Source organism: Plectropomus leopardus, chromosome 5, assembly GCF_008729295.1.
Source record: "Plectropomus leopardus isolate mb chromosome 5, YSFRI_Pleo_2.0, whole genome shotgun sequence".
Classification (NCBI taxonomy): domain Eukaryota; kingdom Metazoa; phylum Chordata; class Actinopteri; order Perciformes; family Serranidae; genus Plectropomus; species Plectropomus leopardus.
In genome coordinates this window covers 7,307,599-7,331,898 of record NC_056467.1, presented here as the reverse complement: position 1 = coordinate 7,331,898, position 24,300 = coordinate 7,307,599, and the positions used below count along the sequence as shown (strand labels likewise).

Below are 24,300 nucleotides of genomic sequence, written 5' to 3'. Positions count from 1 at the left end.
GGCCTAAACCGCAGTAAACGCGCTGAGAGGCAGAAAGAGTCTCGAGCCTCGATGTGAGAAATCATGGTTGGTGCTGAATGAAAAGTTTTGGATTTGTTCAGATGAGTTCTGCTGTCAGTGCTGAACCATGAAACGCTGCATTAGTGGAAACACTGACCACACACAGAGAGATGACTGTAACACACACACACACACTGCACACACACTCTCTATGGATGAGTGTCGGTAGGAGTCGCTACTGTCCGTGTGAAAGCAGCAGACGCAGCAGTGTGAGAGTCTCCAGCTCTTGTGTTCATCAGCAGCGTTCAGACTGGGATTTCTTCCTCCGCTCGGCTTCATTCGCAGCGCTTTCTCTTCTGGAAATTAACTGCTGGAGACGGAGCTTCGTCGGGAAGAGCGCGGAGCTTTTGCACCTGATTCAAGGACACCATGCTTTACTTCTGGATACACACCGTGTGGATCCCCGGCGTCGCTTTCCTCTTTGGATTTCAAGGCAAGGGATCGTTTTATTCTTTTCACTTTATGTCCGGACGTTTTCCACTAGAAAACACCGGAGTTGAGAGGGAAATTACAGCTACCGTGGATTTTAAATGTGCGTCTGTCCGTCTGCTGCTGACTCGAGTTCTGAAGGTATGTGAAGTGACTTCCCTTCCTGAAAACACCTGACATGGCAGAGAGAGCTCCTCATGGCGAAGCTGTTGACTGTTCAGCAGCGCTGTGTGCCCTAAATAAAGTTAGAGATGAGTGGAGCAGAGCAGAGCTGAGAGCTGCGGTCTTCATGTACAGTAGCAGTGTGTGACACAGAGAAGACTGCAGCCTCAGAGGCTGATGGTACAGCTGACAGCTTCAGCACAGTTTCCTCTCAGCACTGTAGTAGAGGAGTGCACAGACATGTGGAGGCTGTTCAACTGTCAGCTCCACTGTTGGAGTTCTTTCAGCATGCTGGCCTCTCTGATGAAGTGTCTGTGGGTGTAGCTTAGTGGGACATGTGATGGGACAAAAGCCATTTAGCTTGTTTAATTTGCAAAACAAGTGGATTTAAATCTCTCAGTTTTAGTTCTCAGTCGACTTGAAACACTTCCATGTTTTGATATAGATCTTCTCACTTTGACCCATGATGTCTGCATCATAGATTGGATCAGGCAGATTTGACCTGTTGGATTCTCTTTGGCACTGTGTTAAGCTGGCAATAAGCCTGTTAGTGTGGAGTGTGTGTGGGGTAGATGAGACTGTGTGTGATACGCGTGGATGACGGGAGAGGTAAAGTATGGTGGGAAACAAAAGTAAAAGCTTTTGCAAGCAGGAGATAATATGATAGTTGGCTGAGGAGAACTAGTTTCCATGTCTTCTCTCATGTCTGTTTGTGTAATTAAATGCCAGCAGTAAGTAAGTGATGATGTTCTTCAGACTAGAAGTGCAGCAGCTCTGAAAGGAATTGTGAATACTTGATAATGTAGCGGTGACAGACGCAACACAGTGACTGATCAGCTGCTTATGGGGAAATCAGTGAGAAAACAGTAGTGTCCTACTAGTCAGTTTGAACCCTTCGTCTCACTGATGTGTCAAAGTTGTTTGGTTAATGATGTTGCCTTGCTTATGTTCGTGTGGTCATTGAAGCTGTTGTGTTTGTCTACTGATATTACAATTTTCTTTTTTTTTTTATTGTCTTGTATAATAAGCCTTAAAGTAATACTCAAACCAATACCTTGTTTTAACACTACAACCTCCATCCCTGTTGACTTGCATGGCAACTGTAAAAGGTTTTGTTCTTCACTAACTCATTAACTGTGCTTCTATAATAGATTTCAATGCTGATAAGTTTTCATAGATGGGGAAAAAAAAAATCCAGAGAAACTTGTTGAGTCACTCCTAAAACATAATCAGCTCACTGTCATCCATTGGCATGCACAGCAAAATTAAATAAATCAATTACATGTTATGCTATGGCATCCTTAGTAGTTTCAATGGAGGTAGAAAAATTTGCCTTATTTAAGTGATTTGATGAATTTATGGAGCATGCTGCTTGTCATGATGCTAGTAGCACCAAAAAATGTTTAATTCTCATAGTTTTAATAACTTTTTTGTCATGAAACTATTTGTCATATTGTTAAAAAAATAGATAAAGTTGTCCACAGCTTTTACTTGAGAAAATAGAAAGGATACTTTAAACAAATGGCATTTAATCCAAAAGAGGTACATATAATGCATATGTTATCCTTAAAAAGTGTTTGGGAAGATTATCCCTTTAAAAACCCAGAAACACTCCTATTACTGTCATTAGTTTTTAATTTGACATCACAACAGCTGCACAAATTTCAGCTCTAACATGAAATTATTTAAATCAACAGCTGGCTGTATTTGGAGAAGCGTGTTAATGATTGCACTGAAAAGGTTGGTCTGATTCTTAATAAATATATACAGAGCCAGACCACACTGGAACATTATTCTGAATTTTGTGCTGCTGCTCCTGAGCGGAACCTGGTGACAGTGTCCCAACGGAGAACAAGCAACTGTTTATCACACTGTCTCACTTGACAAGTTCTTCTCCTACGCTGAATCTATTCTGCATTCCTATTTCCTCATGTAAACAAAATAGTAAATATCAGCTGTGCACTCAGATCAGACTGGGGACAGAAGTCATTAAAACATGGATGAGTGGGTTATTGTCCATGTACTTGGCAGCCAACGGATTTTCATTTTGAAATGAGAAAACCAAAACTAGGAAACAGACTGTTTCCTTACTACCATTTTGAAATAGGAAGATAAAGACGGAAAGTGATCAATTTTCCTTTTTTTTTGTTTTGATAGTAAAAATTGAAAAAATAAAACAAAACTAAAACCCTGACTTCCCTGATTTTCTTTTATGCACTTCTAAACGGAAATTGGGAATTAAAATTAATGTGTGGAAATCTTCTGTCTCAATTTTTGTGATCATTTTTTTGTTGTGACCTTGAAGTTGTTGTAGGTAGTGTACTATTCATAGATATTAGAGATGTAGGTTCCTCATTGGCCCCTGCTCTAAGCTCGCAGCAATGTGTCTGCGCAGGTGTCATATTGCGGTCAAGGTAAACAAATACATGTGTATTGAGGGATGCAGCTTTCACCACAAAATCGACTGTAACTCACTGAATCCTGAACATATTTTTATGAAATGTGGAATGTGAAAGTGAATATGATAGTGGTTACTTGTTTGAATTAATTTCATTTCCTGAAGGAAAACTTTAGTACAATTTTGAAGTACTGGCACTTTACTTGAGTAATTGCAATGTTATGCTAATTTCCATGCAACTTAATTTAATTTAACTTTATACTTCCACTTCATTTCATCTGCTTTTTCCTCACCAGCAGGTTGTGGAGGTGGAGTTGTGTGGTGCATAATTGATCTGCAATTCTGGTCAGAGCATATCAGATCAGTTCAATGGACAAGAAGTGCAGCTGCTGCCAAGCCAATCGTGTGAAAGCAAACTTTTAGACCCAGCACGATAAGCTGCTAAGCTTCACTTTCACTGTGCATGATGTCCTGGTGCTCCGTCTGTGCCCAGAGTCTGCTCTGTTCTCTCTGAGAAAGTGGTGCAATGCATAACCAAAAGAAATGCACTCCATTAGCACTCCTTATGAACTGCCCAGCTCAAAAAAAATATCCAAAATCAGTCATGGTGGCAGATGTTTTAACGTACAAGATACATGTATTGTCATTTTTCATAAAAGCGGTTTAAGAAGAAATTAAAATAAAGTTGATCCAAAATCCTGCTACATCTTTTTGGCGTTGAAGAAGGAGTTGAGGAGTCTCACAGCCTGGGGAAAGAAGCTGCTCCGTAGTCTGGTGGTTCTGCAGCAGATAGTTCTGTGTCTTTTTCCAGAAGGCTGTAGGATGAACAGACTGTGGCTGGGGTGGCTACTGTCTTTCATTATAATTTGGGCTCTGTTCAGATACCTCACTTCACTGAGGTCACTGATGCTCTGTAGATGGGAACCAGTGATGTTCTTGGCAGTTTTAATCACCTGCTGTAGAGCCTTCCTGTCCTGGGCAGTGCATGAACCATCAGTATGCTTTCTTTTGCTCCTTTGTAGAAGTTAACCGGGATCTTGCTCTGGAATTTAGCTTTCCTAAGTTTTACACACACACATACACACACATACACACACATACACACACACACACACACACACACACACACACACACACACACACACAGAAGGCAGAGGGTTGAAATAAAGGATTGCTTTACTTTGATTTTCTTTGTTTTTCTCACTTAGTATAAAATAATGGATTTTTATGCACATCTGCTGTTAAGCAGAGAGGGAACATAATAGAGCTGAATAAAAGATCCATAGTTAAGACTCTCATCACTACCTCTCACACTAAATCCTTTTCACTCCGCTCTAACTTTCCTCTCATTAGTTCACACATACAGTAAACCTCCCTCTGCATCACCCACCTCTCACTCAACTCACATTACTTTCTTTACTTTGCCTTGTCCTCCATCACCTCTCGTTTTAAGACTCTCATGATTTTAAGCCATGTTTTTTTTTTCTTTGTTTATCTCTCTCCTGGAATAAATTTTCCAAAAGCTGCCTGCATATGACTGACAGTAAATGGTGAAGCTGTGGCTGTGCCATTGTTTCCTCTGAGAGGAGCAGTGATGCCCGTCTCACTGCAGAGCTTCTTTAAACTGGTCGTCTGCTCTGCTTGGAAGTTCAGCTTGTTTGCTGCTGGCTTTTCAGTTCAACCAATAAGCTGGATACAGACACAGAAGATAAAATGATGGAAAAGTGAGCATTCATTAACATTGGGAGGCAGACAATTCAGACTTTGTGAAGGAAACACTGAGGTGACATTTTACCTTTGTATTGAAGTAGGTAAACAGTATTATTATTTTAGTTAGACCAAAAAAATATACCTGGGGTCAGCTGGCTTTCACATCATATGGGTTATTTTAAAAAAAATCCCATACAAATGAGATATATATATATATATATATATATATATATATATATTTTTTTTTTTTTTTTTTTTTTGCTGTAGGGCTCTGTATTTGCAAGATCAATACATACCACAACACAGGTTATTCAATATATATCCGCATATATTGCAATACTTTAAGCAAGTAGTTATACTGTCATATTTTTAAAAAATCTAGTGCATGTGATGCATGTCTACAAACTGTGATAGTCCCGCCAGTGATGAGATGAATGAAAAATGCAAAGTAATCTTGCTTCATTGGCCAATAATAATGTGTGAAGCCACAGATAATAATATATTTTGACCATCCAGTGTTTAAAATCAGCTTCAGTGTGGCCACATTTTGACCATCTGGTCCCCATCTGGCCCCCAGGCTCGACTTTGGAAACGCCTGCTCTAGGTGAACTAGAAATAGGTTAGTTATTGGTTGTCAGTGAGCAGCACGTTTTTCAATGATATTCATTTATTTTTTTTTAAGTTTGTGGAGTGGATAAAATGTACTCGTCTTCCTCCCCTGGCTGCAGCTTTAAACAGATCATTTGCTGTAGAAGTTGTGCTTCAGTGATTTGGACATCTTTTGGTGATTCAGTCTTGGTGAGCTTGGATTTATGATAATGTACACATACAAAACAAGGCTGTATTTTCTTTTGCAGCAGAGGACCTCATGGTTGATTCAGGGAAGATAACTTCATCCTTCATCAGAGTTAAAGAGTGTGCCCCGCTTCCTCCGTTTCTGTTGGTGGTTTTCAGATAAACAGTTTGTTACAAATGAGTTTCAGGGTCTTTTGGTGTTTCTTTCTTTTATTGGCAGAAACAAAGTTCCACCATTGAAAGAGAAGGGAAAGATGAAGGTTAGCTAGATACTCTGTGACTTATTCCACTTTATTTACCTGGAACGGAAGAATTTCTTATAGAAATAAAGAAATAAAAAAAAGTATTGTATAAATGTGAATCACTTAGGGGATGTTCTCTGGGTCCCTAGTGGAGTTGCAAAACAAAACAAAACAAAAAAAAAAAGTTTTTTTCTGTCATATACTCCTCAGCCCTTCTCAGACTCAGGCCCCAATTTCTAGCAAACCGCACGTTGCCGAAAGTGTAAGCCTTCTGTAATATGGAGCAAATAATTTACTGGATGTAGAGGTGAGAGTGTGTTATAGGATTACAGGATTAAATCCTTTATCTTAGTTTAAATGTTCACCCATTAAATACATCTACACATCCAGTTTCTGTTAATCCTTCATTCAAACAGGTAATCCTGCTGAAGAAAACACCTCTGATGGTGTGTCACGCTGCGGGATTCAATGAATTTCTTAGAATGAGTATTTTGCCTATTTTTGGGGGGCGGGCTGGTGAATTCAAATGTTTACAAAAGAGACCACAGGAATGAAGACAACAGTGTATTTACGGTACGTGGACCTGTATGAATGAAAGTCTGTTAATTTAATGGTGTCCAAATGCTGACAAAGGAGCTGTGGAGTTGTGATGGGAGGGATCAATATAATTGTGAACAAGGTTGTATTTAAAAAAAAAAAAAAAAAAAATGCTGCATATATAGTCAAATAGCCTGATCTCAATTAACCAAATAGATGCAATGCCACCTTTTTGTCTGCAAACATTTGATTTGATTTAGTTTTGAGTTTACTGCTGGCCATATAGGTCTGACTAATAGAGATTTTCTCACAGCTCAGTCTGGATCTCCAGAACTAGAGTCAGTCCAGAGTTAGAGGACCTCCACTGGAACAGAAACACACCTGTGAGAGCAGTCTCTGTGCAGAGCTGAGTCAGTTTTCAGCCAATACATCAACAGAACTACGAGAGACAACTAACACTGTATTTTGTGAATGGAGAGAAGGAAGGAGAAATGGTTGAGTCAGACTTGGTGTAAGTGGAGATGAGAAATGGTGCATAGACTGGCACATAAAAGTTATAGGTGTGATGTGTCTTTCTGTGTTGTTCAGTGTGTGTGTGTGTGTGTGTGTGTGTGTGTGTGTGTTTGTGTGTGTGTGTGTGCACGTGCTAAAAGATTTCTTATAGCTTTCTTACATCCATTATGAGTGTCCTATAAGCCCAGACTGATGCTGTCAAGCAGCTTAATGATGCCTGTCTGGTTGAACAGCAGCCTTCCTGCTGAGAAACAGAGCTGACACACACACACACACACACACACACACACACACACACACACACACACACACACACACACACACACACACAGTTTTTACATAGAGTAGAAATCAGTTGAAGCTTAAAATTCTAAGCAAAAAAAAGGAGTCCATGTATATTTCCATGCATTGTGCGACTGTGCAATCTTACATCACTTTGCAATTTGTTAATTCCCTCAGTGAGGACACCTCAGACCAAGATGGAAAATGTGAACAGTGCTCTGATGGTTGCATGTTTACACTAAGGCCGTTCATATGTTTCAAATGATGTCAGTACCTGTAAATGCAATATGCCCACCTGCCTCTTCTCTGACACACATCAGCAGTGTTTCAGTTTTATTATGTGGAAATGAATGCGTTGTGGCATACATTCATTTCACATGTAAACAGTGTTTTCAGATTAGTCCACCGTACTGAGGACAGAGTCCTACAGTATTTATGTTATCCATACAGAGTGAGGAGAGGGATAGATGTGTGTTTACTCAGTCAGTCAGTTTACAGTTGGATCTCAATGAGCTCTCTGACTGAAGGAAGTGGATAAAGAAAGCTTTGTTGCAATCTGTGTGTGAGAGTCAAAGTGTGTGAGGAGGCATGAGTTTGATGTTTTACTATCATTTTACACTCTTGTTATAAAATTGCACACAAACTAAAGGTTTTTTTTTTTTTTTTTCCATGTCTGCAGGTACTCTGTGTGTGCGCATGTGCATATATGTTTTGTCTCTGAGGGTTTTTTTATGCCAGAGGGTTTTTTTATGCCATTTAAAAGCTTCAGTGAGAGCATTGTGTTGTGTTGTGCTGTGGTGTTTGGTTGTATTGATGGCAGCCGGCTAGCTGAAGTTAAAACCTCTGAAGACAAACAGTGATGGCTTTAACGATCACTGACTCTTTGATTTAGCCTATAGTGTTATTTCTTTATCAGGTACCAATCTCCCCTGGAGATACTGTACATAGCATCCTTCAGTCAATTAAAACGTAATTAAAAATTGTACCGCATCATATGACATGGAGCTGATAAACATCATATAGTGTCGCCTGTCAATGTGTTATTTATTTCTTTCACTGCGTACGGTCATTTATTTACTCACTGTGATCTTGTGTGTCACAGCATTGGCATCAGCTGTTTATTTGTCATGTTTCTGTCAGTTGAGCCTCCTGAAGTCTGTCAGTCCTGGCTGAACTTTCACTGTGTGCTCATGTCCTCTGCTCGCCTCTTCCGTTAGATCAGACTAAACTCTGGTAGATAAACTGTCGCAGTCATAGCAGCCATTTGTCACACACTCTGTCACTGTGTGTGTAAGTTGCCCCATATCTGCACCCTCAGACTAGTACACACTGATATCTTTACAGTTCTCCCTCATTGTGCTTTTCATGTCGTCACGCTTTTTACAATTAGAAGATCCTATTCTAGTTGATGTTCAGTTCAGCTGAACCATCTAAAAAATATTGTAGCGGTCCATTGGACTGAGTTTAAGCCTATAAATCCTGTCCATAAGGAACAGTGTGAACCAACTTGTAAAGTAGCAAAGTAATAAACCAGACACTGTATACCAGACCAGTGTGAGCTCAATTCAGATTTTATTTCTCATTATACACAACATTATACACAGTTTCTTTGTCTCGGCCTGGACTGGTTGTTTTTGGACTGTTTGTCTGGAGGGTTTAACATCTCACATCTTATTGAACCAGATGTATGAAATAACGGGGGGTTAATGAGGGGTGGACACAGTTAGACAGCAGACACTCTGTTGTCTTGTCTCTGATTTTCTCCAACAAATTAGCAGCTGAAATGAAACAGAGGAGCCTGAAGGCACCAACAGGCCTGTGCAGCCACACAGCCTCAGGGAGGATTTCCTGAAAACCAGAGAATGACCTCCTCGGCATACACCTGTGGAGCTGTGTAGTACCACACTGTTAGAGGAGGTTTTCTCCCTTTAAAATCCCAATTTTTCCAACCATTTAATTTTAGTTCTTACCAGCTGTGTAATTTGTGCAGGCATTAATAATTGCACTTTTTCTTCTCTTCTGGGTTCATGCATTGTAATTTGCATGTGTTCACCATGATGATCACTCTGCAGTGAGCTTATTGACGGTGTTTTTGAATGAATCAGTCTTTAATAATAGTCAGCACAGTTTGAGATTATTGCATTATCCCCCCTTTTTTACTCCCACTTGAGTTCATTACATTTCCAGCAAACTGATAAATGAAATTCGCATCAGCCTGTCTTAATTCTCTCTCTAGCTGTAGATAAGCAATTCTGAGAGCTGGGGGTTTCATGCCTATGATTCCTGCAGGGGGGAGTCATATTCAACTTAAGAGGTCACCGGTGTATATGCGGATTCACTCTTAGTTTGTTTGCAGGTTACAGTTCACCTTATGTTGTTTACTGAATAATAATAAAAATAAGTTACTTCAGCATGACGATCCTTAATTTATCTGTAGTGATGACATAATATCATTACCAATATAACAGAGAAGTTGTATATCAGGAATTTTTTTTTCTTTTTTAATTTAAGTTTTTTTTTTTTTTTTTTTTTTTACCTCCACACTAGGGTCAGTAATGTGTGTGATTTGATATGTTTAGGTAAAGAAATGTGATGATCTCAGTTTGGCGGAAGAAGAATTCAATAAATAGACACAAGGCAAATGAGAAGTTGAATCCAGCAGGGACGAGTGACACTCTGCTGCTTTTTTTTCCTTAACAATCTCATTTGTTTGAAATATTTTATTGCTGAATCCTGTTTTCATTTTTAGGAGAAAATATGTTTGTCTCAGTTTCATCTCATGTGTTGTTCACATCATTGTTCACAAGTGCTCCTCTGAAAGTACAAACACATCTCACTGTCTTTGTAGCAGTAAATATAGGTTGTATTCTGTTCAGTGAATGATACAGTAAAGTCAAATTAAGTCAAAATTACACAGCCGAGTCTGTTTAATAGCTTTTCATCCTGTGTTCTTTCTGGAGTCACCTTAATGACTCAGTTAAAAAAAAAAAAAAAAGAAAAAAATAAGGTGCTGGCACTGAAAGTGTTGCTTGGCTGACAACAAATAACATAAGGTGGATCTTTCTGGGAAACATTATTTGAGGTTCTTTTTGAAGCAAAAGAACAACGCATTGAATGTCAAAGTGATACTATTATTTACAGTGTGCTCTCCTCTCTTTCTGTCTTTCAGGTAAGACTGGCCAGTTTGTATGGTTGTGTGTGGGTGTGTGTGTGTGTGTGGGTGCGTGCGTGCGTGCGTGGTTGTGAATGTGATGGCGAGGACGGCACCTCCTGACGTGCACACTGGACTTCAAAAGAGACAGTAAGACTCTACATTGAGCCACACACAGAACATATTTCAGTGTCACAGCCTTGTTGAGGCTTGTTTTGTCTGTTTGTCAGATCATTGAGAACTGACCTCCATCATTTATACCTGCAGTCCAGAGCTCAGTGAGAGGAATGCGTTATTTGCAGCTCTGTAGTCTCTTTAGTTGTCAGACTGTTGACATCACGCTGTGCTGGAGCGATATAATACATGCTGTGATAACACCTTGCCTCAGATTAAAAAAAAAAAAAAACCCAACTAATTCCTGCTCTCCTCTTCAGCCAAACACTTTACATTTATATTTGTGACAAAGTGTTAGCCTTTCCTGAGGTGATCTCTCAGCATGGAGACACAAAGATGGAGGTTTAGATAATCTCTCCTTCACTGTGTTTTCTTTTCCATCTCTTTGGCTTTATGTTTCCACCATCCACTATTGCATCTTCAGTGTGTCTCCTAGAATTTTTTTTCAGGCCTGGTGGTACACGCCAAAAAAAAACCTTAGCAGATGCGATGCCTGGAATGACTTATTGGAGTGGCTGGCTCCAGTCTGATGGCACATGGGGATCAGCAGTTTAATTATTTGAGTACACATTTTTTTCACTCTGTATATTAAAACAAAGTGAACACAACAAGGAGAGGATGTCTTGAGCAAGCTGTATATGCTTACAAAATAGTGGTGAATCATGAGCAAAGTGTGCTTAATTCACTGCTGCACTTCATTTTTCTTGGCTTTGAGAAAAAATTTCACCATAGCATGATTCTCCTTTTCCATCTTATTTTTTCCCCTTGGCTCAGTTTAGGGAAAAAAAAGTAGATATATTTGATTGCATTTTACACAGTTTTTCCTTTTCATTTTTGATCATGATACTCTGGTCATTTAGCTAACTTATGATCATCTTTGCCTTTTCCCCACTGCAGTAGTTTAAGCCTGCAATCCACTATTCTGGCTGGAGAGTAAAAAGAGCAACACTGTCCACATGTGCACGTCCATGCATCATGATTTGCTGCTGGTGTATCTGACTTCCTGCGTGACTTGCTTTGCAGCTTGAAGCAGTGAGCAGTATCACACAACCGGTGCGAAATGACTCAGTTTATTCTGAGTTGGATCGATGCACTTTGGAAAGTCTAGAGAGGCTTCACAATTATAATATTTTATACACAGTGAAGTTATTAGGGTGCTAATCAGGAGGCAATCTCAGGATGGCAAAGGCATGACCTGCCCTCCTCCGTGTCTGATTGGCATGCCTACTATTCTTACCCTGAACCTAACTGATTGTTAACCATTCCTGCTTCGGCTCTCCGCTGTAGTCATCTAGCGGAGATTTGTTTACCTCCATGGCTGAAGTAACGTCGGGATTAACTCACTTCACTTTGACCAGCAGCAGAAAAGCAACACACAGAAGCTCCACTTTGTCTTGAGAAGCAGCAGCATTTATCAACTAAAAAACTGTGACCAACACTGCATATTTTACTGATAAGCCGACCACTTTCACGGCTAGGCGAAGACCAGTTAATCTACTCTGTTTCATACACTCCGATGCATTTACTGTCACTCAAATCACCCACTCCTACGCTTTCGCTAGACCTCTCACACCATACGCTCACACGTACACACATTGACTGTCTGTAAAGGAGCCACGCCACTCTTATAACACAATTTAACCGACAAAGGCACATAGTCTTAGCCAATCAGAGATAGAGGAGGGCGGGTCATAACCTCCACATAGGGGGAAAAAACACAACACACTTGACTGTCCTATGCAAACCTTGTAAATGTTTAGGCCTGGTGGGGGGTCTCTGGCAATGCGTCAGGCCTGTAACATAGTAGGGGAAACACTGCATCCTCCTAATGCAGTTCAATGAGTAAGAGGCTTTAAAATCAGATTAGGGTGCCACTGATTGCTCTCTAATTAGACAGTGATGGGAGGCTGGTGTACAGTAATGGAGCAGTGTCTCTTTTTTCCTCTTGGTGTGTCTTCAGTCTCTTCAGTCTGAGATGAGATTGTTTTTGTCTCATGCTTGCTGCTTCAAAGCACTGATTCTCAGTTTATGGATGACTGACTGTAGCCGGTTTCATAGTTTTTCAGTTTGACTGGTCATATAGACTGACATGTTGATGGTGCTGGTGGCCATTAGTCATGCAAAAAGACTGTGACAGTCACTTATCTAAGGCTGCTTTGCTTTTTTTTTAAAGTGGACAACTATAAATGGTGTTGGACCCTCTGCCTTCTTATAACTACACCTGTATGTTATCATCAGTGTGAGTCTCATTGTTGTCTATTTGATCTGAAACAATAGCAACAACCCAAGCTCATTTATATTTAATGAAATGGTAGTGTTTTAAACTGTCAAATATTCTCCACAGAACAGTCATATCTCAGTGCTTTATCTTCATGACATTATAGTTCTACTTCATTACATTTCTAAGCTTTACTTCTACTGCCAGACGTGGCTGCTCTTATGATATTCTGATTATTAGTCACATCATATCACTTATGTTACATTCATTCTCTGCATGCTGTCATCAGAACCAATAACTTAATGACACTCAGTGCTGCTGCAGCCCTGTGAACTGTTTTTCAAACAGTCAAATCAAACAATCAAATTTTTCATGTTTTACTTGAACTGCTTATTTCTTCTAACTTTAAAAATCTCCCCAGAAGAAAAGCTTATTGAATATGAAAATAGATGATTCTTTGAACCCTTTTTATTTTCACAGCATCGCTAACATCAAACAGCAACTGTGTTTTTGAAGAGGAGGAAGTAATACTCTCTCCCAGTCTCTCTAGAATCAGTGCTCTAAAATTAATTTTTTATGGCTTTTGAAATATTAAATAAAGTTAATTAAAGGTAAACTGAGGCACAGCAACCTGCTGTGTGTAACTGCTAGAATGTCAGATGTCATCAACACAAACAAATCATCAAGATTACAATATTAGTTAACTCAAATGTTCATCAGCGTGTGTGTGTGTGTGTGTGTGTGTGTGTGTGTGTGTGTGTGTGTGTGTGTGTGTGTGTGTAACACCTGCTGTACAGTCCAAGTGTAGCAGCACCTGATGAGGTTTTTGATTGCATCCTGGCAGACATTCCTCATGCCTGTATGTATGTTTATGTGTAATTTCAGGATAGATGAGTTCACAGCTCCCATCTGCAGATATGAACAATCCATCCACATCACTGTGGATTTTTGCATATTCTTACCTGCTTTGAACTGTGGTTTGTGGTTATGATTTCTCTCTCTGACACAGTCCTCTTCAAATTTTGGTTTTATCAGTAATTGTGCGTATGTTGATATCTCTTCCTGTGTCTGTCATATCTCATTGATATATGTGTTTATGTTCTGTCCTGTATACCTACAGAAGAAACTCACTGTTCCCAGCAGAATCTTCTTCATGCTGCTGGGATTGACAGAAATTTAGCAAGCGGAGCATCATCAGTTCATCACAGTCGTTGTCTCCAAATGTTGAACATTTAAATGATCAACCACGGTGGCAATAATGAGACGTGTGGAATTTTAAAATATTTTTTTGGCGCTTACTGATTGATCATTTACTCTTATACATCTGCAGTGCTTTTTTTTAAATTAGGGATTATGGAGCGTTTGTTTACTGAATCAAAGCACAACACTGGCAACTGATTGTCAGCAGTGACACATTAATCACAGTATATCTAATGTGCTATGTGAATCGTCAGTGTATTAGAGCAAAGTCAAAGCAGCCAGTTGCTAACATTATGTATCACCACTAACTCCAGTGTGTTGTTGTTTCACAACAGTGAATTTACTGTGTCACATAAGGGACAGAGTCACTTTTCAACGTCGGCTGAATGACGACCATATTTCTGTTCTGTGGATCATTAGTTGGTATGGTCGATGGGTAGTGGCACGTTCAAGCACAGCTCAGTAGATTGATGTGGTGTCTTCTTAGACAGGTCTTTGTATCAGCTGTCAGTCCACACCCTGACTTTCAACTGTCCATTTCTGCTGCTGCCACGCTGTCAATCCTCTTGAACACACTTTCATCATGAGGGGATTCAGCTGTCTAAAACATAGCAAATGAGTGACAGCAAGGAAATTTTCTGTAATAATAATAATAATAATAATAATAATAATAATAATAATAATAGCAGTCAGTCCACAGCCTGACACTCACCTGTTCATCCTTACACTCTACAGCCTCCCTCTCTTCTTCATGTTTAAATCTGCAATAAGAAAACCATCACAAACAGAACAAACACACGCACACACACACACACACACACACACACACCTGCAGCTTGCTCACACACATTTCACCTCACCCCCTCGCTTGGGCTTTAGCTATGGGAATACAGCAGCTAAATTAGCATAATAAATTGATATCACACTCTCCATTCAGCCTGTACAGCCTCACAGCTCCAGAGCTCCAACCAACACTTCATCTTTATGTTCCCTCAGCTATCAGTATTATTAGCTTGGCTGACCATTCTGTTTTCAGCCCTGGTGGAATTGCTGTAGATGGAAACCTGACACACTGGCAAGCAAGATTTAAAGTTGAAGATTATTTATTTATTTATTTATTTATTTTTTGTAATTTTTTATTCCACTAATCCTCTAGTAACACTGCTTCAAAATATCCACGTATCATGCTTTTTTTTTTCTTGTCATTATACTTTTTCCTGCTGCTAGTATTCAGTTGTAGCAGATGGTTAACACACATCAGGTGGATGGAAAACCCTCTGGAGGTTCAGCCCGGCTCCTCCACCTCTATAAAGCAAATTAAACCTTGAGTCAACAGCTGGTAAAAGTGTTTCCAAAGCCTAGCCTATTGTTGCGTTGACCACAGTTGTCTGATACATTTAAAATCTAATTTTTCACTCCTGCTAATTATATTGACTTATTTACACAGTGTGAGCTGCAGAGATTTGTGGAAACACTGAATCACAAGAGAAGTCAATATTGACAAAACTGAGCAGAGTAGAGATTACTGTTAATAATGTATTAACAAAGCTATCGTACTGGTGAGGAAACAAACAGCCATTTGCAAAGCAGACAGGTTACATCAGAGATCATCTCTGTTTGAGACCAAAGTAGCTTTGTTTGCTTGGCTACAGTATAAGCTATTGTATGGCATTACAACATTATTTTTATATCTGGATTACTTAGTTTTGGCTATTCAAGATAATATTGAAAATGTGTGCAGTAAAATATGTTGAATTCATGTCCGGGACATGTCTGGCCATTGATGCCCAGATTTTTTAAAAGTGGTAAAAATAAATTAAAAATAAATATTTCATAAGATGTACAGATACATGATAATGAAATATTATGATTGTACAGTATTCCCTTTACATTCTCCAATAAAACAGCACTGTTACTTATTTGGAAAGCACAGTTTTGTTTTTTTTTCTTCTTTTTTTGTCAACACACAGATATCCCAGATGAACAAAAGGCCAAATTCACTGTGAAATGAGTCTTTTGTAAGTTTGTGAGTTTTCTCAGGAAGGTCACCGATCAATATAAGAGCACATTTCAGCCCGTATTTTTTTATTTATTTATTTTTTTTCAAGGTCGACATATAGAAACATGCTCTTTGTACTTGTTTTATCATGGCAGCTCTGCTTGGATGGCCTTTGCTGACCCTTTGATTGTGTGAAGAATAGCTGTAGGGCCATCAGATCTCATGTTCTCGATACTTCTCTGGAACTCATTGCACTGACTACATACTGAGGTGTCCAGATAGTATCTGCCTGTGAATCAATGTTGTTCGTGGTCTCGTGGATCATCCAGTCCTTGAGTTAGGTTAGTATGGGTATGAGGTTACAATCGAAATGGCATTTTGCAACCCTGGGGCCGTAACAATATCTATTTATTATCACTTGAAAACTGACAGACTGGACAGTCGGTTGACGTGATCTTGCGATAAAGACGGGAGGTTTGGAGGTCAGTAAATGTGTGTGATTTGTGGGTCAGCTGCATGTTTCATTTGGGACAGCTGTGGCTCAGAGGTAGAGCGGGTTATCCACTAACTGGAAAGTTGACGGTTTGATCCCAGGCTCCTACAGTCATCATGTTAAAGTATCCTTGGGCTACATTCTGAGCCCCAAATTGCTCCCGATGGCTGTTCCATCTGTCTGTGTGTGCTTGTGACTGGCTACTGAGGAGCAGGTGGCACCTTGTGCGGTAGCCTCGGCTACTCGTGTGTGAATGTGTGTGAATGGTTTAATATGACATGTAGTGTATAAGCGCTTTGAATGGTCGGAAGACTAGAAAAGCACAATACAAATGCAGTCAAATGATTATGTCTCAAGAGGAACTGATGCTATGAGGATGGTCTCCTCACTTTACAGTAATTTAGGAAATTAAAACAGACGCACTGTATGGAGGTTGCTTCTTGAGTGCCCTCCTCTACTAAGCTCCAGATTTTGGTGACCAAGTATTTTTTACTACATTTGCAAACTGAGAGCAGCTGCAATGCTGACTTGAATATCTGAACTTAAGACAATCTGGAGTGAATGATGTGTCTTATGTAACCTGGCTGGTCTGACATTTCTGGCCTGCTCATATCTGAGACCCTCCAAGCAATCAGAGATTAATGAGCACATTAGCTGCATTTATTTTGACAGTAGTCCCAGTAACCCACTCTGACATTTCAGATATCAGTAAAGCCTGAAGCGCTCTCATTGTTCACACAAGAGGTTCACCTGGTAATAAAGGAGGAAGGAAGTAAAAGGGAACATGATGGTATTATGATAGACCAGCAGGATAGAAGATAAGACCAAATGGTCAGATGATGACAAAATGACCATGATCTGAGACAAATTCGTATATTATATATTTTCTTTTGGTAATTTTTTAGTGAAACAACAAGCTCCTGAAATACTTGAGGTTGAATGCTTAGGGGTTTGAGTTATGATGTTAGGAATTAAGGGTGTTGTCGAAGAGGGAGAGGCTTGCTCAACAGTGTTTGGGATAATATGTTCATTGTCGCAGATCAAGGTGCTAAACATTCTCCCTGACTTAAATATGTTTTATGAAAGCTGTGAAGTGGCATAAATGTAAAGAAGCAAGTGACATGTGTTACCTGTTACAACTGCTTTACAAATTAGTAGACTTTGCACCTCAGTTAATGGAATTGCTATGACCTTTTTGTGTTAATCCTCGCAAAACTGTGAAAGCAGAGTTGAGGCCTCAGTGGAGCTCAGTGGCCCTAACATGAGGAGCAGACAGAGAAAAACACTGAAAAAAAAAAAAAAAAAAAAATATATATATATATATATATATATATATATATATATATATATATATCTTTTCTATATTCTCAGTGCAGCTGTCTGCTGGAACTGTTTCACTAAAAAAGAGAGAGATAATGACATAGAATGTTTTTTTTAGACACATAAATTCAGTATTTTAGTTTTGTAAATGCAGATAATGTGATGTATTAACATAATCACTTATAAAGTTTTCATTTTTAGGAACTTGGATTTAGGAAAATAGGCTCAGTGTTAGTCAATTTATTTAGCAGTCTCTCTCTCTCTCTCTCTCTCTCTCTCTCTCTTTCTCTTTCTCTTTCTCTTTCTCTTTCTCGCTGCCTCCCTGCAGTGATCGATAGATGCATCAAGGCTTCATTACTTTCTTCAGTCTTGCTGAAGTTCTGTCTCATTTGTCACATCCATTATGCTGCTGTGCATTCAGATTGTCTTTTTTAAGTAAACCTTTCTTAAAGGCAAAAGACAAATGATGCTCAGTCCTGGTAATTTGTTTGAGGAGGACAAAATGAGATAAAATGTCAGAGTCTAGAAGAGAGGAAAATAAAGAAAAAGCGTGTGACTGCTCATCTGGAGTAAAGTAGATTGCGTTTCTTTCTGAAAGACTTTTGAGAAGTCAAGCAAAAAATAATGTAAGTGATGCTTATTCACTTGTTGTCACCAATAGTTGGTTGGTAATTGTTGTTACTGCATGACTGTCAGTATTTGATTTTTTTTAGGCCTTACACTCTAAATATGGCAGTTGTTCGGTCAGTTCAATCAAGTTATTCAGGAAGAATGGAGTTGAACAATGAGTTAATGTCGATTTAGACATGCAGTCTTTCCCTTTTTTAACCACCTGCTCTTTAAAAAGAGACAACTACATGAGCAACAAATAGCTAAGGTTCAGAATGAAAAACAAAAAAATGCTCCTTAGCATTATCATTAGGATTATTTCAGATGCTTGAATTGTTAGTGCTCAATTTCCTACAATACAAATATCTACTTCATCACCATCACAAGACCTTCAGCCATGCATTCCCCATACACTTAAGAGAATCTCAAATGAAAGCCCAAATTGTGTTTACTTTTCATTACTATGGACAGTTTTCCAAGGAATACAATAGAAACTAACTTTTTTTTAAGAACTTGAAACTTGCTTTAGAAGGGCACTGCATTGAAGTGTTTAAATGACTGATCACTTGTTTGGAAGGCCACTTTACCTGATAAATATACATCTCTCAGCAACCATTAATAAAAGCCCCCTGTATTCTTCTTTTCAGGTTTATGAGAAGAAGCAATAACGTAATTGAGTTGATAACAGACGTAAGCTTTTAAATGAACCAATTGTAATGTTGCATGTGTTTCTGAGGTCCTTTAAATCTACATTTTAGGTGTTACTTAACAGAACGAATGAGGTGTGGTGAGAGATTGGAAAGATCCTGGTCCCGGTTCTGAAAGTGTTACACTGCTACTATTACTACTACTACTACTACTACTACTACAAACACACACACACACACACACACACACACACACACACACACACACTCACACACACACACACTTTAAATTGAACTATTCTTATGTATAGTATGTTGATTAATGCACAGAGACCTTGTAAAAGTTAATTTTGTTCATTCGATAGTCTATTTTGTTATCAGAATATTAGTTATTCTTTGCTTGATAATTGTAATATCTAAATGTTCAGTGTTGAGCAAGGACAGACTGTGTCATGAAAGAATGGTGACAGCTGGAAAGACAGTTGGTTGCTGAGAAGGACCAGAGCACGGGGGGTACAGGCCTGGCAAGCAGAGCTGTGCTCTGACAAGAGTTCCTCATACCATGAGTACAGATTGATGTATGGAGGGGTATCTCTGGAGCCAACTGACAAGCGGGCTCATTATCCAAACATGGCTGAAAAGTTTGTCTGAACAAATGAAGACAAGAGAGAAATCTAGAACATTAATCTTTGGTGCAATTCTATGCAACAGACTTTAGACGTGTTGTTTTTATGCATGTTTTTTTTTTTTTTTTTTTAATTCGTCCCATTTTATTGAATGCAGTTTCTGAAGAACGCCTTAAAGAAATATCTTCAAATTTGGCAGTACTGTCTACTTGGACTCAAAAAAGAAGTGATTAGATTTTGGTAGTCAAAAGTCAAGTCCACTGTGGCCTCGTCTACCTCATTCTTGCGAACATGATATCTCAAGAACTCCTTGAAATAATTTCTTCAAATTTGGCACAAATATCCACTTTGACTCAAAGATGAATTAGTTAGATTTTGGAGCTCAAAGGTCAAGGTCACTGCAACTGTCTTCGCCTGCACAAAATTGACAAGTTACATCGTAAAAATGGCCACTGCCATCAATGAATTTTATCTTATTTGCCAACAGGCCTATGGCAACGAACAGGGTGGCTATGTGCTGATGCCAATATTCAGCTGATAAATTGGTGCATTGCCACAACCAATGTAATTGCAGAAGATTATCTACGATATAACCATTATACTTCCAATAACTTATAATAATAATTTACAGACTTTGCAATATGTGCTCTCTTACTCCCACATGAGGCCTGCTTTGTTGATTGATCACTAAGTATAATAGAGACTCCACAGAGAGACCGTTCACTGGAAAAGCACTACACACACATGCATGAATATTCATGGTGACAACACAGACAACATGAATGATGATGATGGAAATGACTACTCATATATGCAAAAATTAAGTGGGGAGGACAGATAGTAAATCAAGTGTTGGACCTGTCAATGTTGCTTAAGGTTATTAAACATTCTGCTAGATACTAGCAACATTGTCTGAATCTTCTCAGTGTCCTGCAAGTTACAGTAGTTCAGCCTCACAGTTCGAATGCAGCAGCAGCAATGTAGAATCTTTTTTTTCTCTTTCTAATGACACAACTTTCCCATTACACCACCTTAAAGCAATGCAATTCCATGACTCAATCTGTAGTACTTATAGTCTCATCATAGATTTCCCTTTATCTCCCCAACTCCTCTACTTGCTCTGAGTGCAGGAAGAATCAGCATCATTATCGATAAATCACCATGGCTAGGGGTGATAGGAAGATGTGTCAGGACTGACTGGGAGCTCCAAGCCATCATTTTTTGTACTTTGGCTGGTCTTGTGTGTGCGTGTGTACATACATTGTGTGCGTGCGTGCGTGCATGCGTGTTCTCTCATATCCATGCTAACAGATGCACTAGAACTACCAGTGGTTAATATAGTGATTAAAAAAGTGACTGTACATGCTGTCAGGGAAATTCTTTTTCCTCTAGAACCTCATTTGGCCTCCTGTGAGGATCAGTGTTCCTACATTCACTAAGAATGTAAAGTGTTGCCCTTTAATTGAGACCACTGCTGTTTTAATATTGTCCCTGTGAAGCAGCTGTATCTCCAGATCTGTAGTATCTTAATGAAATATGGATGCATTGCATGCCTCCCTTGTCTTGTGTATCCTCCTGCACGGCCCCACAGCCCTTAAAATACTCCATTATTAATATCAATATTGCAGAATCTCCCACTTGGTGAGATCATGTCTCATCTATATGCCAGGCCCTTCTGCTCTCAGCCATGCGGGACTAAGCTGTTTCTCTCTGCTAAACCTCATTCAACCTCTGACATTTTGCCATTTTCACTGGAGATGAGATCTCCAATAAAAAGCCACCAATTCTATCTGGTATCACCATTTTTAAAATATTTCACACTTTTCATTTTAACACTTTAAGGCTTATATACCTGTTTCAGATTGAAGATTTTCTAGATATCCCTGCCTGAATTCTAATCCAATCCAGCATAAAAGATTGTTATTGGACCGATCTTCCTCCCACTAGTCAAAATATCTGCTGTGTAAAAGGTCTATAAAGGTGATTAAGGGATTAAGCAGTGATAGACTTCAGTCTTGCTAAACGTGTGGTGACCAGTTGTCTCTGTATTCTGAGCATTATGTTACCCAGCAGGGTTGTGGAGTTTGTGTGTAAGACAGGATAAACATGTTATGTGTCACAGTATACACTGAATGTACTCTTTCAAAAGAGTGTATTCAACATTTGAAAAACAGTGTAGCGCAGAGGTGAAGACCTCGAACTTGAAATCAGCAGATCCAGTGATTGATCATTAACAGCTCTCCCTACATGCCAGTAAGACATTTCTCTGACATTTTATGAAGTCTGTTCATAAAGCTACTTTATAGTTCTTTCAGTTGCCAGCTGAATAAGAAGCACAGAGTGTCCCCTGAGACCTTTTTTACTCTCGTACTTCCTGAGAGGCAGTAGGTGAAAAGAACTTAAAAATGAACACACACACACACACACACACACACACACACACACACACACACACACACACACACACGCACACACGCACGCACACACGCACACACGCACAAATGCACACATACACACATGCAGGTTTAGTGTGTGCCCAGTGTCTGGTCTGAAGAAGAGGAAAGGCTTTCAGTCTGGTTTGGGATTGTAGTCTTTTGGAGGATTGGAGGATGCTTCTTTCCTTGTTCTTGTCCCTGTTCTTGCGCTTGTTCTTCTTGTTCCCCTTTTCCTTCTTCTTCTTTTTCGTAAGGGTACATAGTCCTCTTTGTACCAATGAAATAGAATTTTAATTTTATTTTGACAATTGGATGACCCAGAGACAGTGTGTCTGGAAACATGGTCAGGGCTGGTGCATTCTGAAATGTATTTCAGAAGTATTTCCTGACATGCAGGCCTTCATGAGTTCCATGCAATTACATGTGTTAAAGCCAAATAGCCCAGTTCACTCAGTTTGACCGAGCGTAAGAAAAGGAGCATAACAGTAGATGCTGTAGTTAATGATAATGTGACCTGGAGGAAAGATGCTGTACTCTGATTAGAGACTCTTCATGTTTAAATACTTTCAGTCAAACATACAAAAAAGTATTCAGATTTTTATCTGATTTACCGAACCTCATTGCTTTAACCTGTACGTGTTATACCAATGAATAAATGATAAATGCAGTTCTATTCAATAGCCAATAGTCAATATTTATAAGTCAGTATATATATATTGAAAGTGGCAGAAGTAAAATAAATAAAATGAAATAAATAAACAAATGAAACTATTTTTTTCTGGGACATTTCCTCTTGGGACATTTTGTCTAACACCTGACAGAGGTTTTCTTTAGACCTGAAGCCTTTTCCTCTGAGGTCTGACACCATAACATTCTAAGTCTGCTTCATTATCTCTCTTTTTTTTTAACGAAACAGTTCCAGCAGACAGCTGCAGTGAGAAATATAGAAAATACAAATACAGAGTACAGTGTGTGTGTGTGTGTGTGTGTGTGTGTGCGTGCATGCGTGTGTGCGCGCGCGCGTGCGCGCGTGCATGTGCTCGTGCGCACGCGTGTGTACACTGAACTGAACCCCAAATTACTCCTGAACTTATTCTTGCCCAAGGATACTTTGAAATGTTGACTAAAGGAGCCAGGGATCTAAACCACCAACCTTCTGATTTACCATCTCTGCTGCCTGAGCACAGCAGCAATATCAACTGCCTCACTGAGGGGACACACAGTGCATGCTGGTCCTGTTACTGTGAGTGTAGGTGGTGCAGAGTGGCAGGATTTTGTTGTGAATGTGGAGCAGCTTTTTGAAAGTTGTCACAATTCCATAAGCATTCAGAGCTCAAGTGTTTGGCTCAAATTGAAACTTTTTTTAACTTAAAAAAGCAGTAAATTGAAAACCCAGAGCAGTTGGCAGCAGTGATCCGTTGCTTGCATACACCTCTCAAGCAGCACTAACACTCTGCATTCAGCTTCAGTGGCTTTCATCAGGATATCATTTACAACCTTGATGGTGGAGGTTTCTGACTGACTTTTTATAAAAGACATGTTAGGCAGACATACTGTATGTACAGTTTGACCCAGAGTGCACCAAAGCAGCTGGATTGCTGGTTGACACTCAGATAAGTGATAAGCAGATAAACAGATAATTATTTAGGAGGCCAAATACCATTGTGTATCTGTGCTGGTTCATTCAGTTTTAAACCAGGCGCATATTGGTAGTTTTAAAACAGAAATATATTTTAAGACACTTCATTCCAATCCTCTGAAGACATTAAAATGTCTGTTCAAGCTTTTCAAAGCTTTGAAGAAGAGTAAAAAGGAAAGAAAAAAGGACTGCTTCTGAGCAAACATAACATGCTGACAGAGCAGTGCTTCTCTGCATTCATTTATTGGAGTTGATCACAACGAGGTCAGTCTTCAGAAGCAGTCAGTGATCTCAACTGGACCTCCATTCAATAGAAATTAACACTGATTTATGTTCATACAGAGGATGAAAGATTCAGGGTCAACCACAGTTCATTTTCTGAGAGCTGAGTCAATTGTGGTTGTGATAGTTTATCAATCAGTTCTGGAAGTGGAAGGTGTGAAATGTGATGAAGAGGAATGTTTGGAGATTCCTGAACCTGAAGATTTAATGTTGAAGGTTTAAAATGTCCATGGCAGACTGCAAATGTCTAAATGGAAAAGAAAAAAAAAACAAACTGGTACAAAATGCCTCCCTCCCACTGTCCTCTCTGCCTTTTTATATCAGTATCCAGGTTAAACAGAGGGCACAAACAGGCTTTTTAAATTTTAAGTAAGGCGAT

General features: G+C 39.3%; 1 protein-coding gene across 1 annotated transcript in view; it reads left to right on the top strand.

The window, feature by feature from the left end:
- Nucleotides 1-348: 348 nt before the first annotated feature.
- Nucleotides 349-24,300, top strand: part of LOC121942933 (limbic system associated membrane protein) — a 491,834-nt gene continuing 467,882 nt past the window's right edge. The window contains exon 1 of the mRNA XM_042486243.1: nt 349-493. Within this exon, the coding sequence (XP_042342177.1) occupies nt 430-493 (64 nt within the window). The 5' untranslated portion in view covers nt 349-429. The remainder of the gene's footprint in view (nt 494-24,300) is intronic.